At 39.9% G+C, this 21,982-nt stretch overlaps 1 protein-coding gene across 1 annotated transcript in view; it reads left to right on the top strand.

The window, feature by feature from the left end:
• MED13 (mediator complex subunit 13) overlaps window positions 1-21,982 on the top strand; it is a 124,862-nt gene that overhangs the window by 60,203 nt on the left and 42,677 nt on the right. Inside the window, 5 exon segments of the mRNA XM_017875238.1 lie at window positions 12,544-12,572; window positions 12,575-12,604; window positions 12,607-12,755; window positions 15,679-15,760; window positions 20,076-20,197. Of these exon segments, the coding sequence (XP_017730727.1) occupies window positions 12,544-12,572; window positions 12,575-12,604; window positions 12,607-12,755; window positions 15,679-15,760; window positions 20,076-20,197 (412 nt within the window).

Below are 21,982 nucleotides of genomic sequence, written 5' to 3'. Positions count from 1 at the left end.
CTCGCCCGGCTAGTTTTTTGTTTTTTTTTTTTTTTTTTTTAGTAGAGACGGGGTTTCACGGTGTTCGCCAGGATGGTCTCGATCTCCTGACCTCGTGATCCGCCCATCTCGGCCTCCCAAAGTGCTGGGATTACAGGCTTGAGCCACCGCGACCGGCCTAAGTCCAGATTTTTTCTGACTTTCCCAGGCAATTAGACTCTCCTGTTGTTTATGTAGTTGGCCTATAATCCCTTCTTTTGCATATTCTAGGTTGTGAACATTTTCTGCTGTATTTTATCTTATTTGAGCTTCCCTGAGACTTAGTGAAACATCTGGTCCATTGATAGCGTCTCTCATTTTTCCTACTGTTAGAGATTTATTCTCTTAAAATACCTAGCCGAGTGCTATGGTTGTGTAAGGAGGATTGCTTGATCCCAGGAGTTCCGGGCTGCTGTGCACTGTGCCGATTGAGTGTCTGCATCAAGTTCAGCATCAGTGTGGTGACCTCCAGGTTGCCTGAGGACGGGTGAACCAGTCTAGGATGGAAATGGAGCAGGTCAAAACTCCTATGCTGATAGTGGTGGGATTGCACCTACGAATAACCACTGTATTCCAGCCTGGGCAGCAATGAGACCCTGTTTCTTAAAAAATAATAGTAAATTAAAATGCTTTTATTATCATTTTAGCAGATAAGTCCTGTGCTTCATCTGGCCCTTTGAATCTAAAAGTATTTTAATTTAATTTTATTTATTTATTTTGAGACGGAGTCTTACTGTGTCACCCAGGCTGGAGTGCATTGACACAGTCTCGGCTCACTGCAACTTCCGCCTCCCAGGTTCATGCAATTCTTGTGCCTCAACCTCCAGAATAGCTGGAATTACAGGCATGCGCCACCATGACCAGATAATTTTTGTATTTTTAGTAGAGATCGGGTTTCACCATTTTGGCCAGGCTGGTCTTGAACTCCTAACCTCAAGTGATCAGTCCGTGTCATCCTCCCAAAGTGCTGGGATTACAGACACGAGCCACTGTGCCCATCCATGATTTTATTTTTAATTAAAATTAATCTGGATTGTAAATTGAGAGAGATCAGTAAACTCTTAGGGATTATGGAAGACAGTGAGCTTACTTAATAGTCAGCAGGACTCTTGAAAGTAAATGATGTCTTAGAGCTGGGTGTGGTGGGTCACACCTGTAATCCCAGCACTTTGGGAGGCCAGGCGGGTGGATCACCTGAAATCAGGAGTTCCAGACCAGCCTGGCCAACATGGTGAAACCCTGTCTCTACTGAAAAATACAAAAATCAGCTGGGTGTAGTGGCATGTGCCTGTAATCCCAGATACTCGGAGGCTAAAGTAGGAGAACCCCTTGAACCGGGAGGCAGAAGTTGCAGTTAGCAGAGATCGTACCACTGCACTCCAGCTTGGGGGACAGAGCGAGACTCCGTCTCAAAAAAGAAAAAAAAAAAAAAGTAAGTGATATCTTAGAAACAAACCTTAAAAAAAATCTTAATCTTACTCATGGTAAATGTAATATAAGTCTAAGCCAGCCTCAGCTCTTGCCTGAGATTACTAGTCTCCTGGTTTCTATTCTACACGTATTCTCTACACAGCAGTGAGGGTAATCATTGCAAGTAAGATATTGCCTTACTTATTTGCTTAAATCCCTCCCATAATTTCCCTTTACACTTAGAGTAAAATCCATACCCTTTTTCCTGATCTGTAAGATTGTATGCAGTCTCTTGCCTACCTCGTTCTTCACCCATGTTACCTACTGGTATCCTTCTTGTCTTCTGATTTAGCTGCACCAGCATCCTTGATAAATTATTCAAAAAGCCAAGCTCATTCCTCATGGCCTTTTAGAATTGGATTATATAGAGGGTAAACTGCTTATCCCTTCTTACCATTCAGTGCTGCTCAAAAGTTATCTTCTCAGGGAGGATTTTCCTGACTATTTTATCTAAACTATGGTCTTTCTCTCCCAAATCACTGCCTGTCCTGTGCACTGCTTTTAATTTCTCCTTAGCATGTATCTGAAATTATATTATGTATTTGCTAATGGTCTTTTCCCTATTAGAATGTAAGCTCTATGAGGGCAAGGAGTCTTATTTACTGCTGTATTCTTCTAGCACAAACACACATACCCCCTTAGAACAACTGTAGGTACACAATAGAAATTCAGCAAAGGTTTGGGTGAATGAAATGACAATGTGGCCCTAAAATACTATTTTAAAACTTGTTTTATTTCCAGGTTGTATTTTCTTATTTAATGTGTGTAAAAATGTGGTGGTATGAATTTTTTTTGGTTTTAAAACTTTAATAGTGAGTTTTGTGGGCACATTGTATTCATAAGATCTATTAATTCTAGCCATAACTTTAAATAAGTAAATTGGTTACTTGTGTACATGATTATCTGTAAGTAAAATGAAGGTCTCTTAGAAGTTAATACAGTTTAACCTTAAAATCTGTTGTAGGCTGGGTGCGGTGGCTCAAGCCTGTAATCCCAGCACTTTGGGAGGCCGAGATGGGCGGATCACGAGGTCAGGAGATCGAGACCATCCTGGCTAACACGGTGAAACCCGTCTCTACTAAAAAAAAATACAAAAAACTAGCCGGGCAAGGTGGTGAGTGCCTATAGTCCCAGCTACTCTGGAAGCTGAGGCAGGAGAATGGCGTAAACCCGGGAGGCGGAGCTTGCAGTGATCTGAGATCCGGCCACTGCCCTCCAGCCTGGGCGACAGAGCAAGACTGTCTCAAAAAGAAAAAAAATCTGTTCTAAAATTATTTGATATCTTTCTCACTGAATAAGAATGAGAAGGAGGAAGCATAGGGTAGAAAAGTAGCACGCAAGATAGAGTGATACTGGATTGTAATTATGTAAGTTAAGGAAATAATATGCTTTACCTATTCCTTGTCACCCTTTTTTTCTGCCTTATAGATAAGGGAGAAAAGATTGAATAAAAGGGTTTTAATTTAATTTAAATTAATTAATTTATTTTTTGAGACGGAGTCTCGCTCTGTCCCCCAGGCTGGAGTGCAGTGGCCGGATCTCAGCTCACTGCAAGCTCCACCTCCCGGGTTTATGCCATTCTCCTGTCTCAGCCTCCCGAGTAACTGGGACTACAGGCACCTGCCACCTCGCCCGGCTAGTTTTTTGTTTTTTGTTTTTTGTTTTGTTTTTTTTTAACAGAGACGGGGTTTCGCCGTGTTAGCCAGGATGGTCTCAATCTCCTGACCTCGTGATCCGCCCGTCTCGGCCTCCCAAAGTGCTGGGATTACAGGCTTGAGCCACTGCGCCCGGCAAGGGTTTTAATTTTAATGATATGCCTTTTTTTTTTTTTTTTTTTTTTTTTTTGAGACGGAGTCGCGCTGTGTCGCCCAGGCTGGAGTGCAGTAGTGTGATTTCGGCTCACTGCAAGCTCCGCCTCCCGAGTTCCCGCCATTCTCCGGCCTCAGCCTCGGAGTAGCTGGGACTACAGGCGCCCGCCACCTCGCCCGGCTAGTTTTTTGTATTTTTAGTAGAGACGGGGTTTCACCATGTTAGCCAGGATGGTCTTGATCTCCTGACCTCGTGATCCACCTGCCTCGGCCTCCCAAAGTGCTGGGATTACAGGCTTGAGCCACCGTGCCCGGCCTTAATGATATGTCTTATGTGAGTATTGTTTTGGTTATACTGGTTACTGAAATGTGNTTTTTTTTTTTGAGACGGAGTCGCGCTGTGTCGCCCAGGCTGGAGTGCAGTAGTGTGATTTCGGCTCACTGCAAGCTCCGCCTCCCGAGTTCCCGCCATTCTCCGGCCTCAGCCTCGGAGTAGCTGGGACTACAGGCGCCCGCCACCTCGCCCGGCTAGTTTTTTGTATTTTAGTAGAGACGGGGTTTCACCATGTTAGCCAGGATGGTCTTGATCTCCTGACCTCGTGATCCACCTGCCTCGGCCTCCCAAAGTGCTGGGATTACAGGCTTGAGCCACCGTGCCCGGCCTTAATGATATGTCTTATGTGAGTATTGTTTTGGTTATACTGGTTACTGAAATGTGTATCATGTCACGGTTGACTTTTTTTTTTTTGAGATGGAGTTTTGCTCTTGTTGCTCAGGCTAGAGTGCAATGGTACAATCTTGGCTCACTGCAACCTCTGCCTCCTGAGTTCAAGCAGTTCTCCTGCCTCACCCTCCCAAGTAGCTGGGATTACAGACATGCACCTCCACACCCGACTAATTTTTTGTATTTAGTAGAGACAAGGTTTCACCATGTTGGTCAGGCTGGTCTGGAACTCCTGACCTCAGGTGATCCACCCACCTCAGCCTCACAAAGTGCTGGGATTACAGGTGTGAACCACTGCGCCTGGCCACAATTCACTTTTAGACATAAGCCTTGTTTTTGTAGTATGATAATAGATTAGTTGATTGGTGAATATCCAAAAGGTGAACCATCAAAGGTTTAGCTGCTATATTAACTGAGAAGCATTTATGGAATATAATTGTTCTATACTTGGTAGGTTAAAAGTTTGATTTTAAAAGTAATCATGTGGATGATTCTGTCCTTTTCCTGGAATTACTGTTCTGTGTAGTATTTCCCAACTGGGGCAATTTTATGTCCCTCCAGCCCCATCCCCAGGTAACATTTGCCAATGTCTAGAGACATTTTTGATTATCAACTTGGGGTGTGCTACTGGCACCTAGTAAGTAGAGATTAGAGATGCTGCTAAATATCTTACAGTGCACAGGATAATCTCCCATAACAAAAAATTATCCAGCTCGAAGTGTTAAAAGTGTTAAGGTACTTTAATATAATGAATAACTTGTAACAGAAATTTGAACTCTAAAGTAATAGTTACTAGAAAGATCAGCATGTTTACTGATTGACTTCAATGGGGAGATTCCCCATGCTATTTTAGTCACTCCATACTAGAGTCAGATACTTGACATGGTCTTTTTTTTTTTTTTTTTGAGACGGAGTCTCGCTCTCACCCAGGCTGGAGTGCAGTGGCGCCATCTCCGCTCACTGCAAGCTCCGCCTCCTGAGTTCACACCATTCTCCTGCCTCAGCCTCCCGAGTAGCTGGGACCACAGGCGCACACCACCACGCCGGGCTAATTTTTTGTGTTTTTAGTAGAGACGGGGTTTCACCGTGTTAGCCAGGATGGTCTTGATCTCCTGACCTCATGATCCGCCTGCCTCGGCCTCCCAAAGTGCTGGGATTACAGGGTGAGCCACCGCGCCCGGCCCGGCAGACATGGTCTTTTATTATGCTGAAACAAAAATGCTTTTTTTTCCCCATAGTGAAAAGGATTTTGTTGGAATAACTGGATAATTTATTACCTGCTGTTAATATTGCTTGAGATATGATGTCATAAGGATCAAAATAATAGTCGTCTCCTTGTAGAAAGTGGTACAGCCAGTTGACAAAGTTAGATGATGTTCCCTGTCATTAAAATAAATTCGGTGAATTACTGTTATTCTCTTTTGAAGTCTTTTTTTGTTTGTTTGTTTGTTTTTGAGATGGAGTTTCGCTCCTGTTGCCCAGGCTGGAGTGCAATGGCGCAGTCTCGGCTCACTGCAACCTCCGCCTCCCAGGTTCAAGTGATTCTTCTGCCTTGGCCTCCCAAGTAGCTGGGATCACAGGCATGCACCATCACACCCGGCTAATTTTTGTATTTTTAGTAGAGACGGGTTTCGCCATGTTGGCCACGCCGGTCTTGAACTCCCAACTTCAGGTGATACACCCGCCTCAGCCTCCCAAAGTGCTGGGATTACAGGAGTGAGCCACCGCGCCTGGCCCTCTTTTGATGGCATTTAAACAACCTTCTTAAATTCTTTCTGGAAACACTTATAATTTTAAAGATGTAATATGATCGAACACCTTTTTAGTCATAGAGTAATCCATTCAGAAGCCTTGTTTGTTTATATTAGTAAATTGGTGAATTTCTGTCACCTAGTCATTGTAAATATCTATTATTATTTTTCCATTCTTTGAGTTTTGAAAGTGTATTTAAATGTTTAGCAGTTAATTTTAATGAAGTTAATTAGAGGGCTGTTGCAGGTCCTCTGCATTTTGTATCTCAGGAATATTATCTTTCTTTTTACATTCATATTCTTAAGAGGTATTTCTTTATTGGTTTGAGTAAAACTGAAGTTTCTCTTATGCAGGATGCTGTGGGGTACTGTTGGTGTATAAAATCAATTTAGCTCTTGACTGCAAATGAAATTGTAGTCTAATGGAAAATAACATATTATCTGATAGCACTATAAATAAAATATAGTACAGACACAGAGTGGGGAATAATTCCATTTATGAAGATATAGAAGCTTTATGTAGTTGGGTATGGTTAGATTATAGGGGTGTTCCTTAGTAGTTTGGTGTGTCGTGATGAGAAATGAGACCTGAAAAGCGTAGGACTATAGAATGGAATAGCAGAATAGTATTCATAAATTTATGTATTATCTTTGAGATGATGGGGGAGCTTTTTCAAGTATTGAGTGAGATAAAATAAGTTTTGGAAAATAAGGATTTTGGAAAAACTCACCAAGTAATGTCATTGAAAGGTTGCTTGAAATGAAAAGGTACGTTTGTATGAAAGGAGATCAATTTGGACATGTTTGAGCAACTCATAGAGAAAGTGATGTGAGGCTGACACTAGGAAATTAGAAGTAGCAGGGATGTATGAGTATTATAGATGCTGTGGAATATATTTTGAATAACTTTGCAGCCAGTTGAATAGTAAAGTAGGGGAATAACAGGAGAGTTTAAGGCCAAGCATATTTAGTTCATGAGGTGGAAAGATAAAGAATAGGTTTGAAGGTGTCTCTACCATTTTTTTTTCCCCCTTTAGGCTAAATCTTACCAAACATAATTTTTCTGATTTTTTTTTTTTTTTTTTTTTTTAAGTAGCATTTCTAAATAGAAGTACCTTGGAATGACTATTGATATACCTAGGCTGGGCGTGGTGGCTCACACCTGTAATTCCAGCACTTTGGGAGGCCAAGTTGGGTGGATCATGAGGTCAGGAGTTTTGAGACCAGCCTGGCCAACATGGTGAAACCCCGTCTCTACTAAAAATACAAAAAATTAGCTGGGCATGGTGGTAGGCACCTGTAATCCCAGCTAGTCAGGAGGCTGAGGCAGGAGAATCGCTTGAACCTGGGAGCCAGAGGTTACAGTGAGCCAAGACCATGCCACTGGACTCCAGCCTGGGCAACAGAGCAAGACTCTGTCTCAAAAAAAAAAAAAAAAAAAAAACTATTGATATACCTTATGAAAATAAGGTCTTGCTAAATAATGAAGGCCTGGCTAAATAATAATGACATACCCACTTAAGCAAAGGAAATCTGTGTAGGCTGATATGGGAAGCTCTGTATGTAGATGAGGAACAAAGTACATATGTGCATACATATATGCTGGCGTATACGTAGGTTTTTTCCACCTTAATTAGATGATAGAAATAGTACTTGTTATCTTAAAGGAGAAAGATTGAGATACTTAGGCTTTTCATCTTTTTGTACTACATGACTTAGCTATGTGCATGTATTGTGAGTACATTGTAAAACTCTGAATGCAGTTTGAGGTGCCTGCTGAGAGATTCCATCAGGCAGTTGGGATAATGTCTGAAACTTAATAGAGGGGACTGTTAATAACCCAGAGTAGATATACAATGCAAAAGGACAAGAATGCATCAGTAGAAACAAAGAATTAGTGGATTTATAATAGTGGAACCTTACAGGTGTGTGACTTCATAGAAAATTACAGTAGCAGAAATTCAAAGCTTTGTTTTATTTATGTTAAGTGAAACTCCATTTTCTGTTTGGTATAAATAAATGTTTCCATTGATTGCTGTTGAAAGGTGGCACTGTCCTTCCATAATAGTGGGTTAGTGAAAGAAATTTGTACTCTTGATTTTTATTTTTTCTTTTTATAAGAGAGAGGATCTTGCTCTGTTACCCAGGCTATGGTGCAGTGGCATGATCACGGCTCACTGCAGCATTGAGCTCCTGGGCTCAAGCCATCCATCCTCCTTAGCCTCCCAAGAAGGTGAGACTACAGGCATATGACAACACCGCTCAGCTAATTTTTTTTTTTTTTGAGAGACAGGATTTCGCTATGTTGTCCAGGCTGGTCTTGAACTCCTGGTCTCCCGTGATGCTACTACCTTGGCCTCCCAAAGCGCTGGGATTACAGATGGGAGCCACTGCACCCGGCCCTCTTGATTTTTCTGATCAGCAGTTTTAGGTGGTGATGGCTACCTAACTACTATAGAGTTATAGAATTGATCATTTCTAAGTACCTTTTTTATTCTTAGACTTTCATGTGTAGAAGTTTTATGTTTAACTTTTCATTGACTATGCTTTTAAAAGTAAAATTCCTCTAATTTGTTAGAATTTACTTGTGGGGAAGGAGAGGTTGGAATGGAACACAGCATAACCCATATATAAGATACATGTGGCAAATATCTTTTTTTGTTTCTAATTCTTTTTAGTTTCTCTATTAATTAATGATAGTATGTGTTTCAGAATAGAGGCTAAGAACCGTATAAATTTTAAAGACAGCAAAATTTCTGGCAAGAAACATTATATCTTTTTTCATGGGTTTAGCACTTAGTTTTAGAAGAATTTGTGGTGGTTTAGTCCGTTATTCTGATTTATAGGGAAACCTGTCTAAACCCTGAGCAAAGAAAGAACTGTGTTTGAGCATAGTTCTTTACATGTTTTATTCTGTGGCCAAAGTATATCAGGATATACCATGATGTTCATCAATAGAATTAACTCCAATGTTGTATTAGTGATATACCAGATTTGTATGTATATAGTTATAGAATGCATTATTTGATCTCTAAAAGGTAGTTCTGAATGACTTTGATTCACAGAAGGAAGCCTGTGATGAAATAAACCTGTTTTGATTTTATTGTACCCTAAATCTTTTAATAAGTCTTCTATATTTCCTGTTTTATTTTAATGCAATAAAGCTTTCCTTTGACAGTGACCTTGACTCAGTTTAAGGATTGATTCTGAATATAGGAGATGGTAATAGAAAAAAGTACCATTTAAAAAGTGGGAGATTTTAGTTTGGGCACAGTAGCTCACACCTGTAATCCCAACACTTTGGGAGGCAAAAATGGGAGGATCACTTGAGCCCAGGAGTTCAAGACCAACCTGGGCAATATAGTGAGATCCTGTCTCTACAAAACATAAAAAACTAGCCAAGTGTGGTGGTACATGCCTGTAGTCCCAGCTACTCAGGAGGCCGAAGAGGGAGGATACTTTGAGTTCCGGAGGTGGAGGTTGCAGTGAGCTGAGACTGTGCCACTGCACTCCAGCCTGGGTGACAGAGCAAGAAAACCTTGTCTCAAAACAAAAAAAAAGAAAAAAAGCGGTGGGGAGATTTTGACATTATTGCATTCGTTTGTTTCTTAACTTTCCATCTATAGCTTATCTGCTTCTATAATTGTCAATCCTTAAAAACTGTCATACCTCATCTGGAAGAATTTTTATTGAATAAAGGCATAACAGCATATGCTACCATAAGCTATGTTAAATTATATATGAGTACATTTCAGGATAGTATGTTATTGTCATAGTAAAAGGAAGGAGATGAATTAATGAATAATATAATTTAAATTTGCTTTGGGCCTTGCAACACTTGCTGTTCATGGCTGTACCTGATCTTTTTGCAGTTTGTCTGTATTTAGCTTTATGTCTAATTGAAACTGTGTCTGTAGTTAACTATTTGGCTGTATGTGAAAGTTCGTTTGAGGAAAGGAAAGGTTATTCGTATTCTAAAAGTGTATGTGTACTATATAATTGATGTTGACAGTATGGTAATTAGAGTTTTTTATCTGGCATCTCTTAAAAGTAACAATTTTTAATTCTATTTTTTATCAGCTTTAAATATAGAATGTATAATGTAAATGATTTATATTTTAAAATTTATTGTGTCTTGATCCTCTTGAAATTGACTACATTTAAATTCTTTGCACATCCTAATGTCTGTGAGAATGATTCAATAAAATAACAAAAAGTCATATTTAGGTAATGCATTTGGTTTACTCATTTTTATTTTAATAGAGCCCTGTGCAGTAGAATTGGTTTTTTTAATAATGTTACTGCACAGTAGTCTAGCAACTACTTATATAAACAGTGTGAAGGTTTTTATACTTATGCCAGAGGACAACTTAATATGAAACACAGAGTTGTTTTATTTGTCTCTACAGAGAGCAGTAGTGTCTTTCAGGCTGGGGGAAGGGAGATTTCTTATACTTTCTTCCCTAAGAATAGTTATTTGAATATGAATACTTAAAATCTTTTCGTCTCTGACTTTGCCACTGTGTGACCTTGGCAAAGCCCTTGATTTTACATAATTTCCACATCAAAGTAAGGGATAATACCCTTTGCTTCTTATCTTAAAATATTAAGTGTTAAATAAGAAAAGTACGTATCAAAGTAGCTAAAATTACTATTTTGAAAAGATTTGCATTAGTGAAATTTGGTAGACAATTCAGCTAATGGTTATTTAGAGTCTAATGTGGTGAGGTAAAAAACTACACTTGATACTCATCTGTTTATACAACAGAACTATTCTGGTGATTAATTATAAAACATACCCCCAATGACAGTGTGCTAACATTATGTTCCCACAGAAGAAAGTTTTGTATACTTGGGATTTTAGTTTTGGGATAAATCTGGGGCATATTTGGAATAATAATGATATATATTTGAGCATTTGATAGCATGTTTAGAAATCAGTTTTTGTTTTGATGGCCTGCTTTGCCCTTAGTTTGTAAGCGATCAAGTGCTGCTAGTGCTAGGCATTAGTGAATAGATGAATGAGGTGTGATTTCTCTGTCACTCAAAGAATGTACAATCTGCAGATACCTTCATTGCTCCCAGGCCTTACATATCTTACAATTTTTGTCTTAGTACTCAGAGTAGATAAGTAGTGGCATTGGTACCTTCTAGTGTGTAAAAATTGTTTATTTCAGAGTACAAGATACTGTATTTTAGTAGTACTAGTGCAAAAACATCTCAGTCTGATTTTTAGATTTCATTTATTCATTAGCAAGTATTGACACCTATTATGTACCAGGTACTCTAGGCATCTGTGCTAAATTAGTGAACAAAGGTAAGACCCCTGTCTTTGTGGAGTTTTTATGTTCTAGTGTGACAGTCAACTATGAACTTAATAAATTATGTAATATGTTAAAAGATAACTGCTATGCAGGAAAATAGAGCAGGGTAAGGGGGATTATTATTGAGGCAAATGGGCATGGGCATATTGCTATTTTCAATAAGGTAGTTGTGGTCTCATAGAGAGATGACATTTAAACAAAGACTTGAAGGAAGTGAGTTGGCTATGCAGATATTTGGAAGGAGAATGTTCCCAATAAAAGAAATAGCCAGGAATGGGTCTGGGACCCATTGAGGAACATAAAGGAAGGCCTTGGAAGCAGTATAAGAGAGGACTAGAATAGTAAAAGATGAAGTTAGAGAGGAGAAGAACAAGATTATGGGAAGTTTTCATAGGATGATATAAAGACTTTGGTTTTTTTCTCAGAGTGAAATAGTCATTGCAAGATTCTGGATATGATCTGACTACAAGCTTGGCTGCTAGCTACTCTTATGACAGGTTGAGAACCTTAGCTTCGTATACCCGAGAGAATAGGAATTTGAGAGTCTAAACGTGTCTTATGCAAACCAGAAGCTAATGATTCTGTGTTCACACTCACTGAGCAGTTGGGTCTTCAGAGAGAAAAAAGTCCTGATACTTTCCAGGGTTCTTTGGTATAGATCAGCTTGCTTCTTGTTGTGGTGTCCCTCTTTTATCCTTAGATTTCAGCTTTCTGTGGTCTGTCAGTTTCCACTAGCTAATCTTTCCAACTTCATTGTTGTCTTCTCTTTTATTCTGTCATCTCCTGTCATTTTATTGGTTATTTTAGGAGAATAAAGAGAAGCAGTTTTTCAGTCGCTGTGTTGAAGCAGAAGACTAATAGCTTAAAAATTCATGTGCCAATGTGATTAGAAAATAACTCAGATACTTGCACTGAAACTTCACTTTCCATTGTGAAACATCTTGCCACAATTAATAGTAATAATGCTATTTTCATGAAACACAAATCAGTCCTTCAAAAATTTAAAACTTAAAGTACTCATGGCAGTAAAAAAAAAAATACATAATCACTTTCCTTGTATACATTGTTTAAAAGTATCTTACCTCACTTTTATAAAGCCCCCACTTTGAGTTACTGTCCTGGAGCAGTTTAGATTTAAGAGCCCCTTTCAGGGAATGGATTTGGACAAAATAGTGTGCTTGAGGAGTTAAGAACCGTGAATTACCTAAAGACAACGTATTTTGGTGGAAAGATCATGTAGTTAGGAAACTTGGATTTTGGCCCCATTTCTCTATGGCTCAATTTTAGACTTCAATAAATTATTTAATATTTTCATGCCTCCTCATTTGTGAAATAAGGGATTGCAGGTTAGATAATTTTAAGTAGTTCTAAAACCTTATGATACTTATGTCATTTTGGAAATTTTAATGCTTATGTGGATAATTAATTTTTTTAATTTTTTTATGCAGGTTAATGGTGCAATGTAAGAAACCTTTAAAATTTCTGATGAATTAGTGCAGCAATATCAAATTAAAACCAGTATCTTTCAGCAATAGCATCTGATGCAGAACAAGAACCTAAAATTGATCCATATGCGTTTGTTGAAGGAGATGAGGAATTCCTTTTTCCTGATAAAAAAGATAGACAAAATAGTGAGAGAGAAGCTGGAAAAAAACACAAGGTAAGAGGAATCACAGTACACCAAAAGGTCACTGTTGATTTTGTAGCACTGCATATAGTAACACTCTTAGTACCACAATTATTTCACTTCTTTTGTCTTAGAATAGAAAGAGTAATCATTTATTTAGAAAAACGTATTTTTGGCCGGGTGTGGTGGCTCATGCCTGTAATCCCAGCACTTTGGGAGGCCGAGGCAGGCGGATCACGTGAGGACAGGAGTTCGAGACCAGCCTGGCCAACATAGTGAAACCCTGTCTCTAATAAAAATACAAAAAGTAGGTGAGTATGGTGGTGTGCGCCTATAATCCCAGCTATTCAGGAGGCTGAGGCAGGAGAATCATTTGAACCCAGGAGGCAGAGGTTGCAGTGAGCCAAGATCAGGCCACTGCACTCCAGCCTGGGTGAGAGAGCGAGACTCCCGTCTCAGAAAGAAAAAAAAGAAAAATGTATTTTTTTGAATGGGTAAATCAAGCACATGGTACCAATTATAGCTGATCTCCGATAATGAACGTATTTTGTTGTTTAAAAGTTTCTGGGTTGAATAAAGGGTATATTAAATTTTGCCATCATTGAAATCAGGACATTTAGGTAGGCTATTTTGACAGTGGTTTTAAAATATGTTGTAAATGAATTACCAGTTTTCAAAAATAAAATAGAATATACATCACTGAGTTTAAAAAATAATGTGCTATTTTTGAATATGTGATTCAGGAACTCACAGTGCACCTAAAAGTAAAAATGAAGTGCAAGTATATAGTATATATGAGAATTTGTTAAGAGTAAGATAACTTTGCTAAACAAAAATTATGTCTTAAATACAAAATATGAAAATTGGCCAGGACAGTGGCCCATGCTTGTAATCCAGCACTTTGGGAGCCTGAGGTGGGTGGATCACTAGGTCTGGAGTTCGAGAGCAGCCTGGCCAAGATGGTGAAACCCTGTCTCTACTAAAAATACAAAAATTAGCTGAGTGCGATGGCAGGCGCCTGTAATCCCAGCTACTTGGGAGGCTGAGGCAGGAGAATTCACTTGAACCCAGGGGGCAGAGGTTGCAGTGAGCCGAGATCATGCCACTGGGCTTTCGCCTGGTGACAGAGCAATACTCCGTCTCAAAAAAAAAAACAAAAACAAAAAACTGAAATCTGTAAAGTTGTGAAAAGGGTCCAATAATACGTGTGGGGTTTTTTTTTTTTTTTTTTTTTTTTTTTTTTTGAGACGGAGTTTTACTCTTGTTGCCCAGGCTGGAGTGCAATGGTGTGATCTCCACTCACTGCAACCTTCGGCTCCCTGGTTCAGGTGATTCTCCTGCCTCAGCCTCCCTAGTAGCTGAGATTACAGGCTGTGCACCACCACGCCCGGCTAATTTTGTGTATTTTTAGTAGAGATGGGGTTTCTCCATGTTCATCAGCCTGGTCTTCAATTCCTGACCTCAAGTGATCTGCCCGCTTCGGCCTCCCAAAGCGTTGGGATTACAGGCATGAGCCACCGTGCCCAGCCCCCAGTAATACGTTTAATACAAAGAATTAGTTTCATATAGTTTTACTTAGCCCTACTATATGCCAGATACTTGAAATTTTGTCTTTTTAGAAGTATGAGAGTAGTGGTAGCTGGGAAGGCTGCAGGTGTAATAGAAAGAACATGAACTGGCCGGGCACAGTGGTGTCTCATGCCTATAATCCCAGCACTTTCGGAGGCCGAGGTGGGCGGATCACCTGAGTTCAGGAGAACGAGATCAGCCTGGCCAACATGGTGAAACCCCGTCTCTACTAAAATACAAAATTAGCCAGGTGTGGTGGTGCAAATGCCTGTAATCCCAGCTACTTTGGAGGCTGAGGCGGGAGAATCTCTTGAACCCAGGAGGGGTAGATTGCAGCAAGCCAAGATTATGCCACTGCACTCCAGCCTCGGCGACAGAGTGAGACTCTGTCTCAAAANTAGTTTTACTTAGCCCTACTATATGCCAGATACTTGAAATTTTGTCTTTTTAGAAGTATGAGAGTAGTGGTAGCTGGGAAGGCTGCAGGTGTAATAGAAAGAACATGAACTGGCCGGGCACAGTGGTGTCTCATGCCTATAATCCCAGCACTTTCGGAGGCCGAGGTGGGCGGATCACCTGAGTTCAGGAGAACGAGATCAGCCTGGCCAACATGGTGAAACCCCGTCTCTACTAAAAATACAAAAATTAGCCAGGTGTGGTGGTGCAAATGCCTGTAATCCCAGCTACTTTGGAGGCTGAGGCGGGAGAATCTCTTGAACCCAGGAGGGGTAGATTGCAGCAAGCCAAGATTATGCCACTGCACTCCAGCCTCGGCGACAGAGTGAGACTCTGTCTCAAAAAAAAAAAAAAAAAAAAAAAAAAGAACATGGACTTTGGAATTTGACAGATTTAGGATAAAATTTCAGCTCTCACTACTTACCAGCCATATTTTCTGGGGCACATTAGAGTCTTTACTTTTTTATCTATAAAATAAACATACTACAGGCCAGGCATGGTGACTTACACCTATAATCCCAGCACTTTGGGAGGCTGAGGTGGGCGGATCACAGAGTCAAGAGATCGAGACCATCCTGGCCAATGTGGTGAAACCTCGTCTCTACTAAAAATACAAAAATTAGCTGGGCGTGGTGGCATGTGTCTGTAGTCCTAGCTGCTCGGGAAGCTAAGGCAGGAGAGTCGCTTGAACCTAGGAGGCAGAGGTTACAGTGAGCCGAGATCACGCCACTGTACTCCAGCCTGGTGATAGAGCGAGAATCCATCTCAAAAAAAAAAAAATAATAAGCATACTACTTACTTGTTAACTATAAGAATCAGTGATTATGTTAAACACTTAGCTGGATGCCTGACACATAGCTCCTCAATAATTGGTAGATTTTATTGTTGGTAAATTATATATTTCAGCCTAACATGCAATATTTGTTTGCAGGTAGAAGATGGGACATCTAGTGTAACAGTGTTATCACATGAAGAAGATGCTATGTCATTATTTAGTCCCTCTATCAAGCAAGGTAAAACCTTTATTTCCTAATCAAAATATTGCTTTCCAGGATTGTTACTACAGACTGATCTGATATTTGTTGGACTTCTAATATTCCTTTTTGTATAATTCATTATGTTTCGTAAAAAGGAATCTTTCTTAAATGATGGATTTATTGGTTATCTTTTATTGGAAGAAGCAAGTTCAGGTGATAGAATTTGCGTTTTGAATTGTTGCAACCTCTTTCCTGTTTTACATATAAAATAGTTTTCCATTAAAAACTCAGTTTTATGTAATAGATTTCTCACACCCTTCTACTGGGAATTATGTGAAAGGAGGTAAAAGAATGAAGGCACATATTGACTGGAAAGTGATTGAGAAAGGCCATTGTTATACTATGCCAAGGCTATAGTTATACTATCCAGGAAAAACACACTTGAAAAAAATAGGAGAAAGATACAGATGTCCAGTTGGTTGACAGTAGAGTGTTTCATCATCATAACTCCAAGTGTTTGCTCTCTGAAGACAGTGCTTTCAAGCCTATAGCTATGGGGGTTACAATTAGAAGACTATCAGTTCTCTTCATACCTGTCTCCATTGTTTAAACTATTGAAAAATGGATCCGGGCATGGTGGCTTATGCCCGTAATCCCAGCACTTTGGGAGGCCAAGGTGGGTGGATCACTTGAGGTCAGGAGTTTGAGACCAGCCTGTCCAACATAGTGAAACACCATCCCTACTAAAAAATAACAAAAATTAGGCAGGGTGCAGTGGCTCACGCCTGTAATCTCAGCACTTTAGGAGGCCGTGGTGGGCAGATCATGAGGTCAAGAAATCGAGACCATCCTGGCCAACATGGTGAAACCCCATCTTTACTAAAAAAATACAAAAATTAGCTGGACATGGAGGCACACGCCTGTAGTCCCAGCTACTTGGGAGGCTGAGGCAGGAGAATGCTCAAACCTGGGAGGCAGAGGTTGCAGTATGCTGAGATCATGTCACTGCACTCCAGCCTGTCAAGAGAGCGAGACTCTGTCTCCAACAAACAAACAAAAATTAGCCGGGCATGGTGATGCATGCCTGTAGTCCCAGCTACTTGGGAGGCTGAGGCAGGAGAATCTCATGAACCCAGGAGGTGGAGGTTGTGGTGAGCCAAGATGGGCTGGGTGCAATGGCTTACACCTGTAAGGCCGAGACAGGTGGATCACCTGAAGTCAGGAGTTCGAGACCAGCCTGGCCAACGTGGTGAAACCCCGTCTCTACTAAAAACATAAAAATAGGCCGGGCGCGGTGGCTCAAGCCTGTAATCCCAGCACTTTGGGAGGCCGAGACGGGCGAATCACCAGGTCAGGAGATCGAGACCATCCTGGCTAACACGGTGAAACCCCGTCTCTACTAAAAAAATACAAAAAAAACTAGCTGGGCGAGGTGGCGGGCGCCTGTAGTCCCAGCTACTCAGGAGGCTGAGGCAGGAGAATGGCGGGAACCCAGGAGGCGGAGCTTGCAGTGAGCTGAGATCCGGCCACTGCACTCCAGTCTGGGCGACAGAGCGAGACTCCGTCTCAAAAAATAAAAAAATAATAATAATAAAATAAAAACACAAAAATAAGTCATGTGTGGTGCCGGGTGCCTGTAATCCCAGCTACTGGGAGGATTAGGCAGGAGAATCGTTTGAACCCGAGAGGCAGAGGTTGCAGTGAGCGGAGATTGTGCCACTGCACTGCTGCCTGGGTGACAGAGTGAGACTCTGTCTCAATAAATAAATAAAAATTGAAAAATGATTTAGAATAAGCTCCACTATGATTGTGTTGTGACATAGAATAAATATGAGTAAAATGTTTTAAAGTTTTCACCTGTAAAATGAGGAGATAAGGTCATTGCCTACAGTCCTTCAGATCTAAAACCACAATTTCTAAATTAAACTTTGCTGGAATTGTGTTGTCATTTTCTTCCCACACACACAAGAGAGCTGTTCTGAGGCCACTAATTAACAAATATTTAGTTAACACCTGTTATATGTTGGTACTGTTTGGGTGTTGGGAATACAGTGGTGAAGACTCCACTTTGAATGTGTCTGACTTAAACTCCTTGTGAATGGAATAGAGAGACCTAGTATAGTAAATCATTTACAAAACCCATTTAACTTTTAAAGTAATTTTTTTTAATTGACAAGTAAAAATTGCATATATTTATGGTATACAACATGATGTTTTGGGGCGGGGTGTGTGTGTGTGTGTGTATATATACATAGTATGCCAAAATATATATATTTACTTTTTTTAAAACATTTTACTCATATTCTGTGTCACAACACAATTATAGTTTATCTTCTTCTAAATCATTTTTTCAGTTATAATTTAAACAGTGGGGACTGATATGAGGAGAATTGTTAGTCTCCTATTATAACCTCACAACTATAAGCTTCAAGGTACTGTCAAGTCTTCAGTGAACAAACACTTGGAATTATTATTTTATATATATATGTGTGTGTGTATATGTGTGTGTATATATATATATAAGTGGAATGGGCAAATCAAGCTATTTAACATATGCATTACCTTACATATTTACCTTTTGTATGTGTATGTGGTGAGAATACTTAAAATGTACTTTCAGCGGCCAGGTGCAGTGGCTCAAGCCTGTAATCCCAGCACTTTGGGAGGCCGAGACGGGCGGATCGCGAGGTCAGGAGATCGAGACCATCCTGGCTAACACGGTGAAACCCTGTCTGTACTAAAAATACAAAAAATTAGCCGGGTGTGGTGGCACATGCCTGTAGTCCCAGCTACTCAGGAGGCTGAGGGAGGAAAATCGCTTGAATCCGGGAGACAGGTTGCAGTGGGCCGAGATCGCGCCATTGCACTCCAGCATGGGCGACAGAGTGAGACTGTCTAAAAAAAAGAAAAAAAAAGTTGGATTCATGGAAGTAGAAAGTAAAGTGGTGATTACCAGAGACGGGAGGTGGGAGAATGGTAGATGGCCAGAGGACACAAAATTTCAGTTGGGAGGAATAAGTTCAAGAGATCTATTGTAAATTGTGGTTACTACACTTAATAATAGATACTACATTTGAAAATTCAGAGTAGATTTTAAGTGTTCTCACCATAAAAAAAAAAAGTACCTGTATATGAGGTAATGAATACGTTCAGTAGCTTGATTTAGTCATTTCACAATACATACATTAAAAAAAAAAAAAAACAACTCAGAAACAAATTGGGTTATTTGGCCTACTTACCTATCCTGGGATATTCCCTAGCACTGGGCAAAGCATATTACTGACATTCTATTACATTTTATTTTTGGTGTTGAGGCACAGAGACATTAAGTAATTTGTCGAGGGTCATACTATTAGTGGTGGAGCTGGGCTTCAGATTAAAGTCTGTCTGGCCCAAGAGGCAGCTCTTAATCATTGTTCTGTTCTTCCTTTACATTTCAGAAAGATAGAAAAATATAGGCCAGGTGAGATGGTCACACCTGTAATCCTACCACTTTGGGAAACAGAGGCAGGTGGATTGCTTGAGCCCAGGAGCTCAAGACCAGTCTGGGCAACATGGCGAAACCCCAACTTGAGGAAAAAAAAAAATTAACTGGGCATAGGGTCACGTTGCTGTAGTCCCAGCTACTGGGGTGGGAGGATTCCTTGAGCCCGAGAGGTCAAGGCTGCAGTGAGGTGTGGTTGCACCACTGCATTCTAGCCTGGTGGTGACAGAGCGAGACCCCGTCTCAAAAAAAAAAAAAAAAATTACAAATATGTGTGTGTATTTAATTCTGTTTTCTAATGGCATTTATATTTTGTTTCATGCATTAATTATTAGCTTACTTAGCTATTTTATGGATTACCTGACCGTATAGTGAGCTTCCTGGGAAAGATATAACCATTTATTTATAACTTTTTTTCTATAAAAACACTTTCTAGACTTTAAACAGTAAAGTACAATTTCTTGTTGCATAATCCCCTTATGACCTTAAAGTTATATGTCTGATTTAAACAGAATAGTACTTATGTGGTCAGTAGTAGCAGTTTTTTTTTTTTTTTTTTTAAAGACGGAGTCTCGCTCTGTCTCCCAGTCTGGAGTACAGTGGCTTGATCTCAGCTCACTGCAACCTTCGCCTCCCGGGTTCAAGCAATTCTCTGCCTCAGCCTCCCGAGTAGCTGGGATTACATGTGCCTACCATCACACTCGGCTAATTTTTGTATTTTTAGTAGAGATGGGGGTTTCACCATCTTGGCCAGGCTGGTCCTGAACTCCTGACCTCGTGATCCACGCTTCTTGGCCTCCCAAAGTGCTGGGATTACAGGTGTAGTAGTAGCAGTTTTAATTTTATTTTTCTGATTGACTTTTGTAGATGCTCCTCGCCCTGCTAGTCATGCCCGTCCTCCATCAACAAGTTTGATTTATGACTCAGACCTGGCTGTCTCTTTTACCGACCTTGATAATCTCTTCAATTCTGATGAAGATGAACTAACAGTGAGTATCTCATTAATGAACGGATTATAGTTTGTTTTCCTTGATTTTATTTATTTTTATTTTTTAGAAGTGATTTGTGAGTTCAATACTATGTTTTAGCCCTGAACAATAGGAAATATTTTATAGTAAAATCTCATTCATTGATTTCTTTTTTAAATCTCATGTTTGAGTAGTCTTGCCATAATGTCACCTATAAACTTTGAGGGTTTTGTTTCTCATTTTGTTTTTACATTAGGAGGACACATGATTAACCTTAATTTGAGCTCTGCCATATGTTCTATTTTGCAGTTTTAGGAAGCAGAATTATTTTCCTATTTGATTCTGTAGTTTGAGAAATGACCCTGGAATTTACTCATTCAGAGAACACATAAATAATTGACATTATTTACTTTGTCAATTTATTAAGGAATACCAGTTCTTTTGAATTTGTTTTGCATCACAGCTATTATTATAAGACAGATACATGATATAACAAAGAGGAAAAAATAATATTTAATGTTTAACACCCATTTGCAGAAAAAAGTGAATATAAAAGAAATTAAAGCTTAAAATGAGATTCCTTAGAATGTCAAGTCTCTGTCAAATTAATGAGTTGGGTGCTGCATTATCATAAAAAGGGAATTCTTTTCATCTGCATATAAGGCTGCTTTGGGAAATTCTATGGTACTATTGGTCTTTCTTTTTTTTTTTTTGGGACGGAGTCTCGTTCTGTCACCCAGGGCTGGAGATGGCAGTGGCCGGATCTCAGCTCACTGCAAGCTCTGCTCCTTGGTTGTTTATGCCAATTCTCTGCCTCAGCCCTCCCGAGTAGGCTGGGATACAGGCGCCCGCACCTCGCACGCCGGCTAGTTTTTGTATTTTTGTAGAACGGGGTTCACCATGTTAGCAGGATGGCTCGATCTCTGACCTCGTGATCCGCACCGTCTCGGCCTCCCAAAGTGCTGGGATTACAGGCTTGAGCCACCGCGCCCGGCCTCATTTGGTCTTTCTTTTACTGTATAATATGCGTTTAGTCCTCTCTCAACATATATGTCTATATGTGTATATGTGTGTGTGTACATATACATACATATGCTGCAGGTACATAAACTTTTACTGTATATCCCATAATGTAGTACATTTTAGGGTACCCTTTACTAGGCAATATATCCTTGAATGCTTTGGCACATTCATACGTTCTCCCTACTACCATTTCTGTATCAGCTGTGGTTCCTCTGAGATAAAAAGGTAGTAGTCAGAACGTGGTCTACTTATTAATATTTATCACAAACTGTCTAACAGAAGACATGGAACTAATGTTAGCTCTGAAAACATTGGTAAGAGCTTGGAGATAGTAAAACTTGTTTGTTCAATGTATGAAAACTTAAGAACCCTATTGCTTTGTCATTAGATCTTCTGAAGTTTGTACTTAGTTTTACCTGTTAACAGTATTTTTGCAGGAGTAAGGAGACTATTAAAACAAGGTAAAAGTATAAGAATTTTGATAGGTGGGTGATTAATTATATACAAAACTTTAATATGTTCAACTTAAGGAGACAAATGCTTTGCAAGTATCTTTTACCAAAAAGCATTTCTAATGTTAATTACTACTTCTTATTGCAAGTTTTCTTATTTTTATTTATTTTAAGACAGGCTCTTGCTCTGTTGCCCATGCTGGAGTGCAGTAGTGCAATCCCGGCTCACTGCAACCTCTGCCTCCCAGGCTCAAGCAATTCTTCTGCCTCAGCCTCCTGCAATTCTTCTGCCTCAGCCTCCCGAGTAACTGGAATTACAGGCATGCCCCAC

This window comes from Rhinopithecus bieti, unplaced genomic scaffold (assembly GCF_001698545.2).
Source record: "Rhinopithecus bieti isolate Rb0 unplaced genomic scaffold, ASM169854v2 scaffold_9978, whole genome shotgun sequence".
Classification (NCBI taxonomy): Eukaryota; Metazoa; Chordata; class Mammalia; order Primates; family Cercopithecidae; genus Rhinopithecus; species Rhinopithecus bieti.
This window is presented reverse-complemented; position numbering and strand designations above follow the sequence as displayed.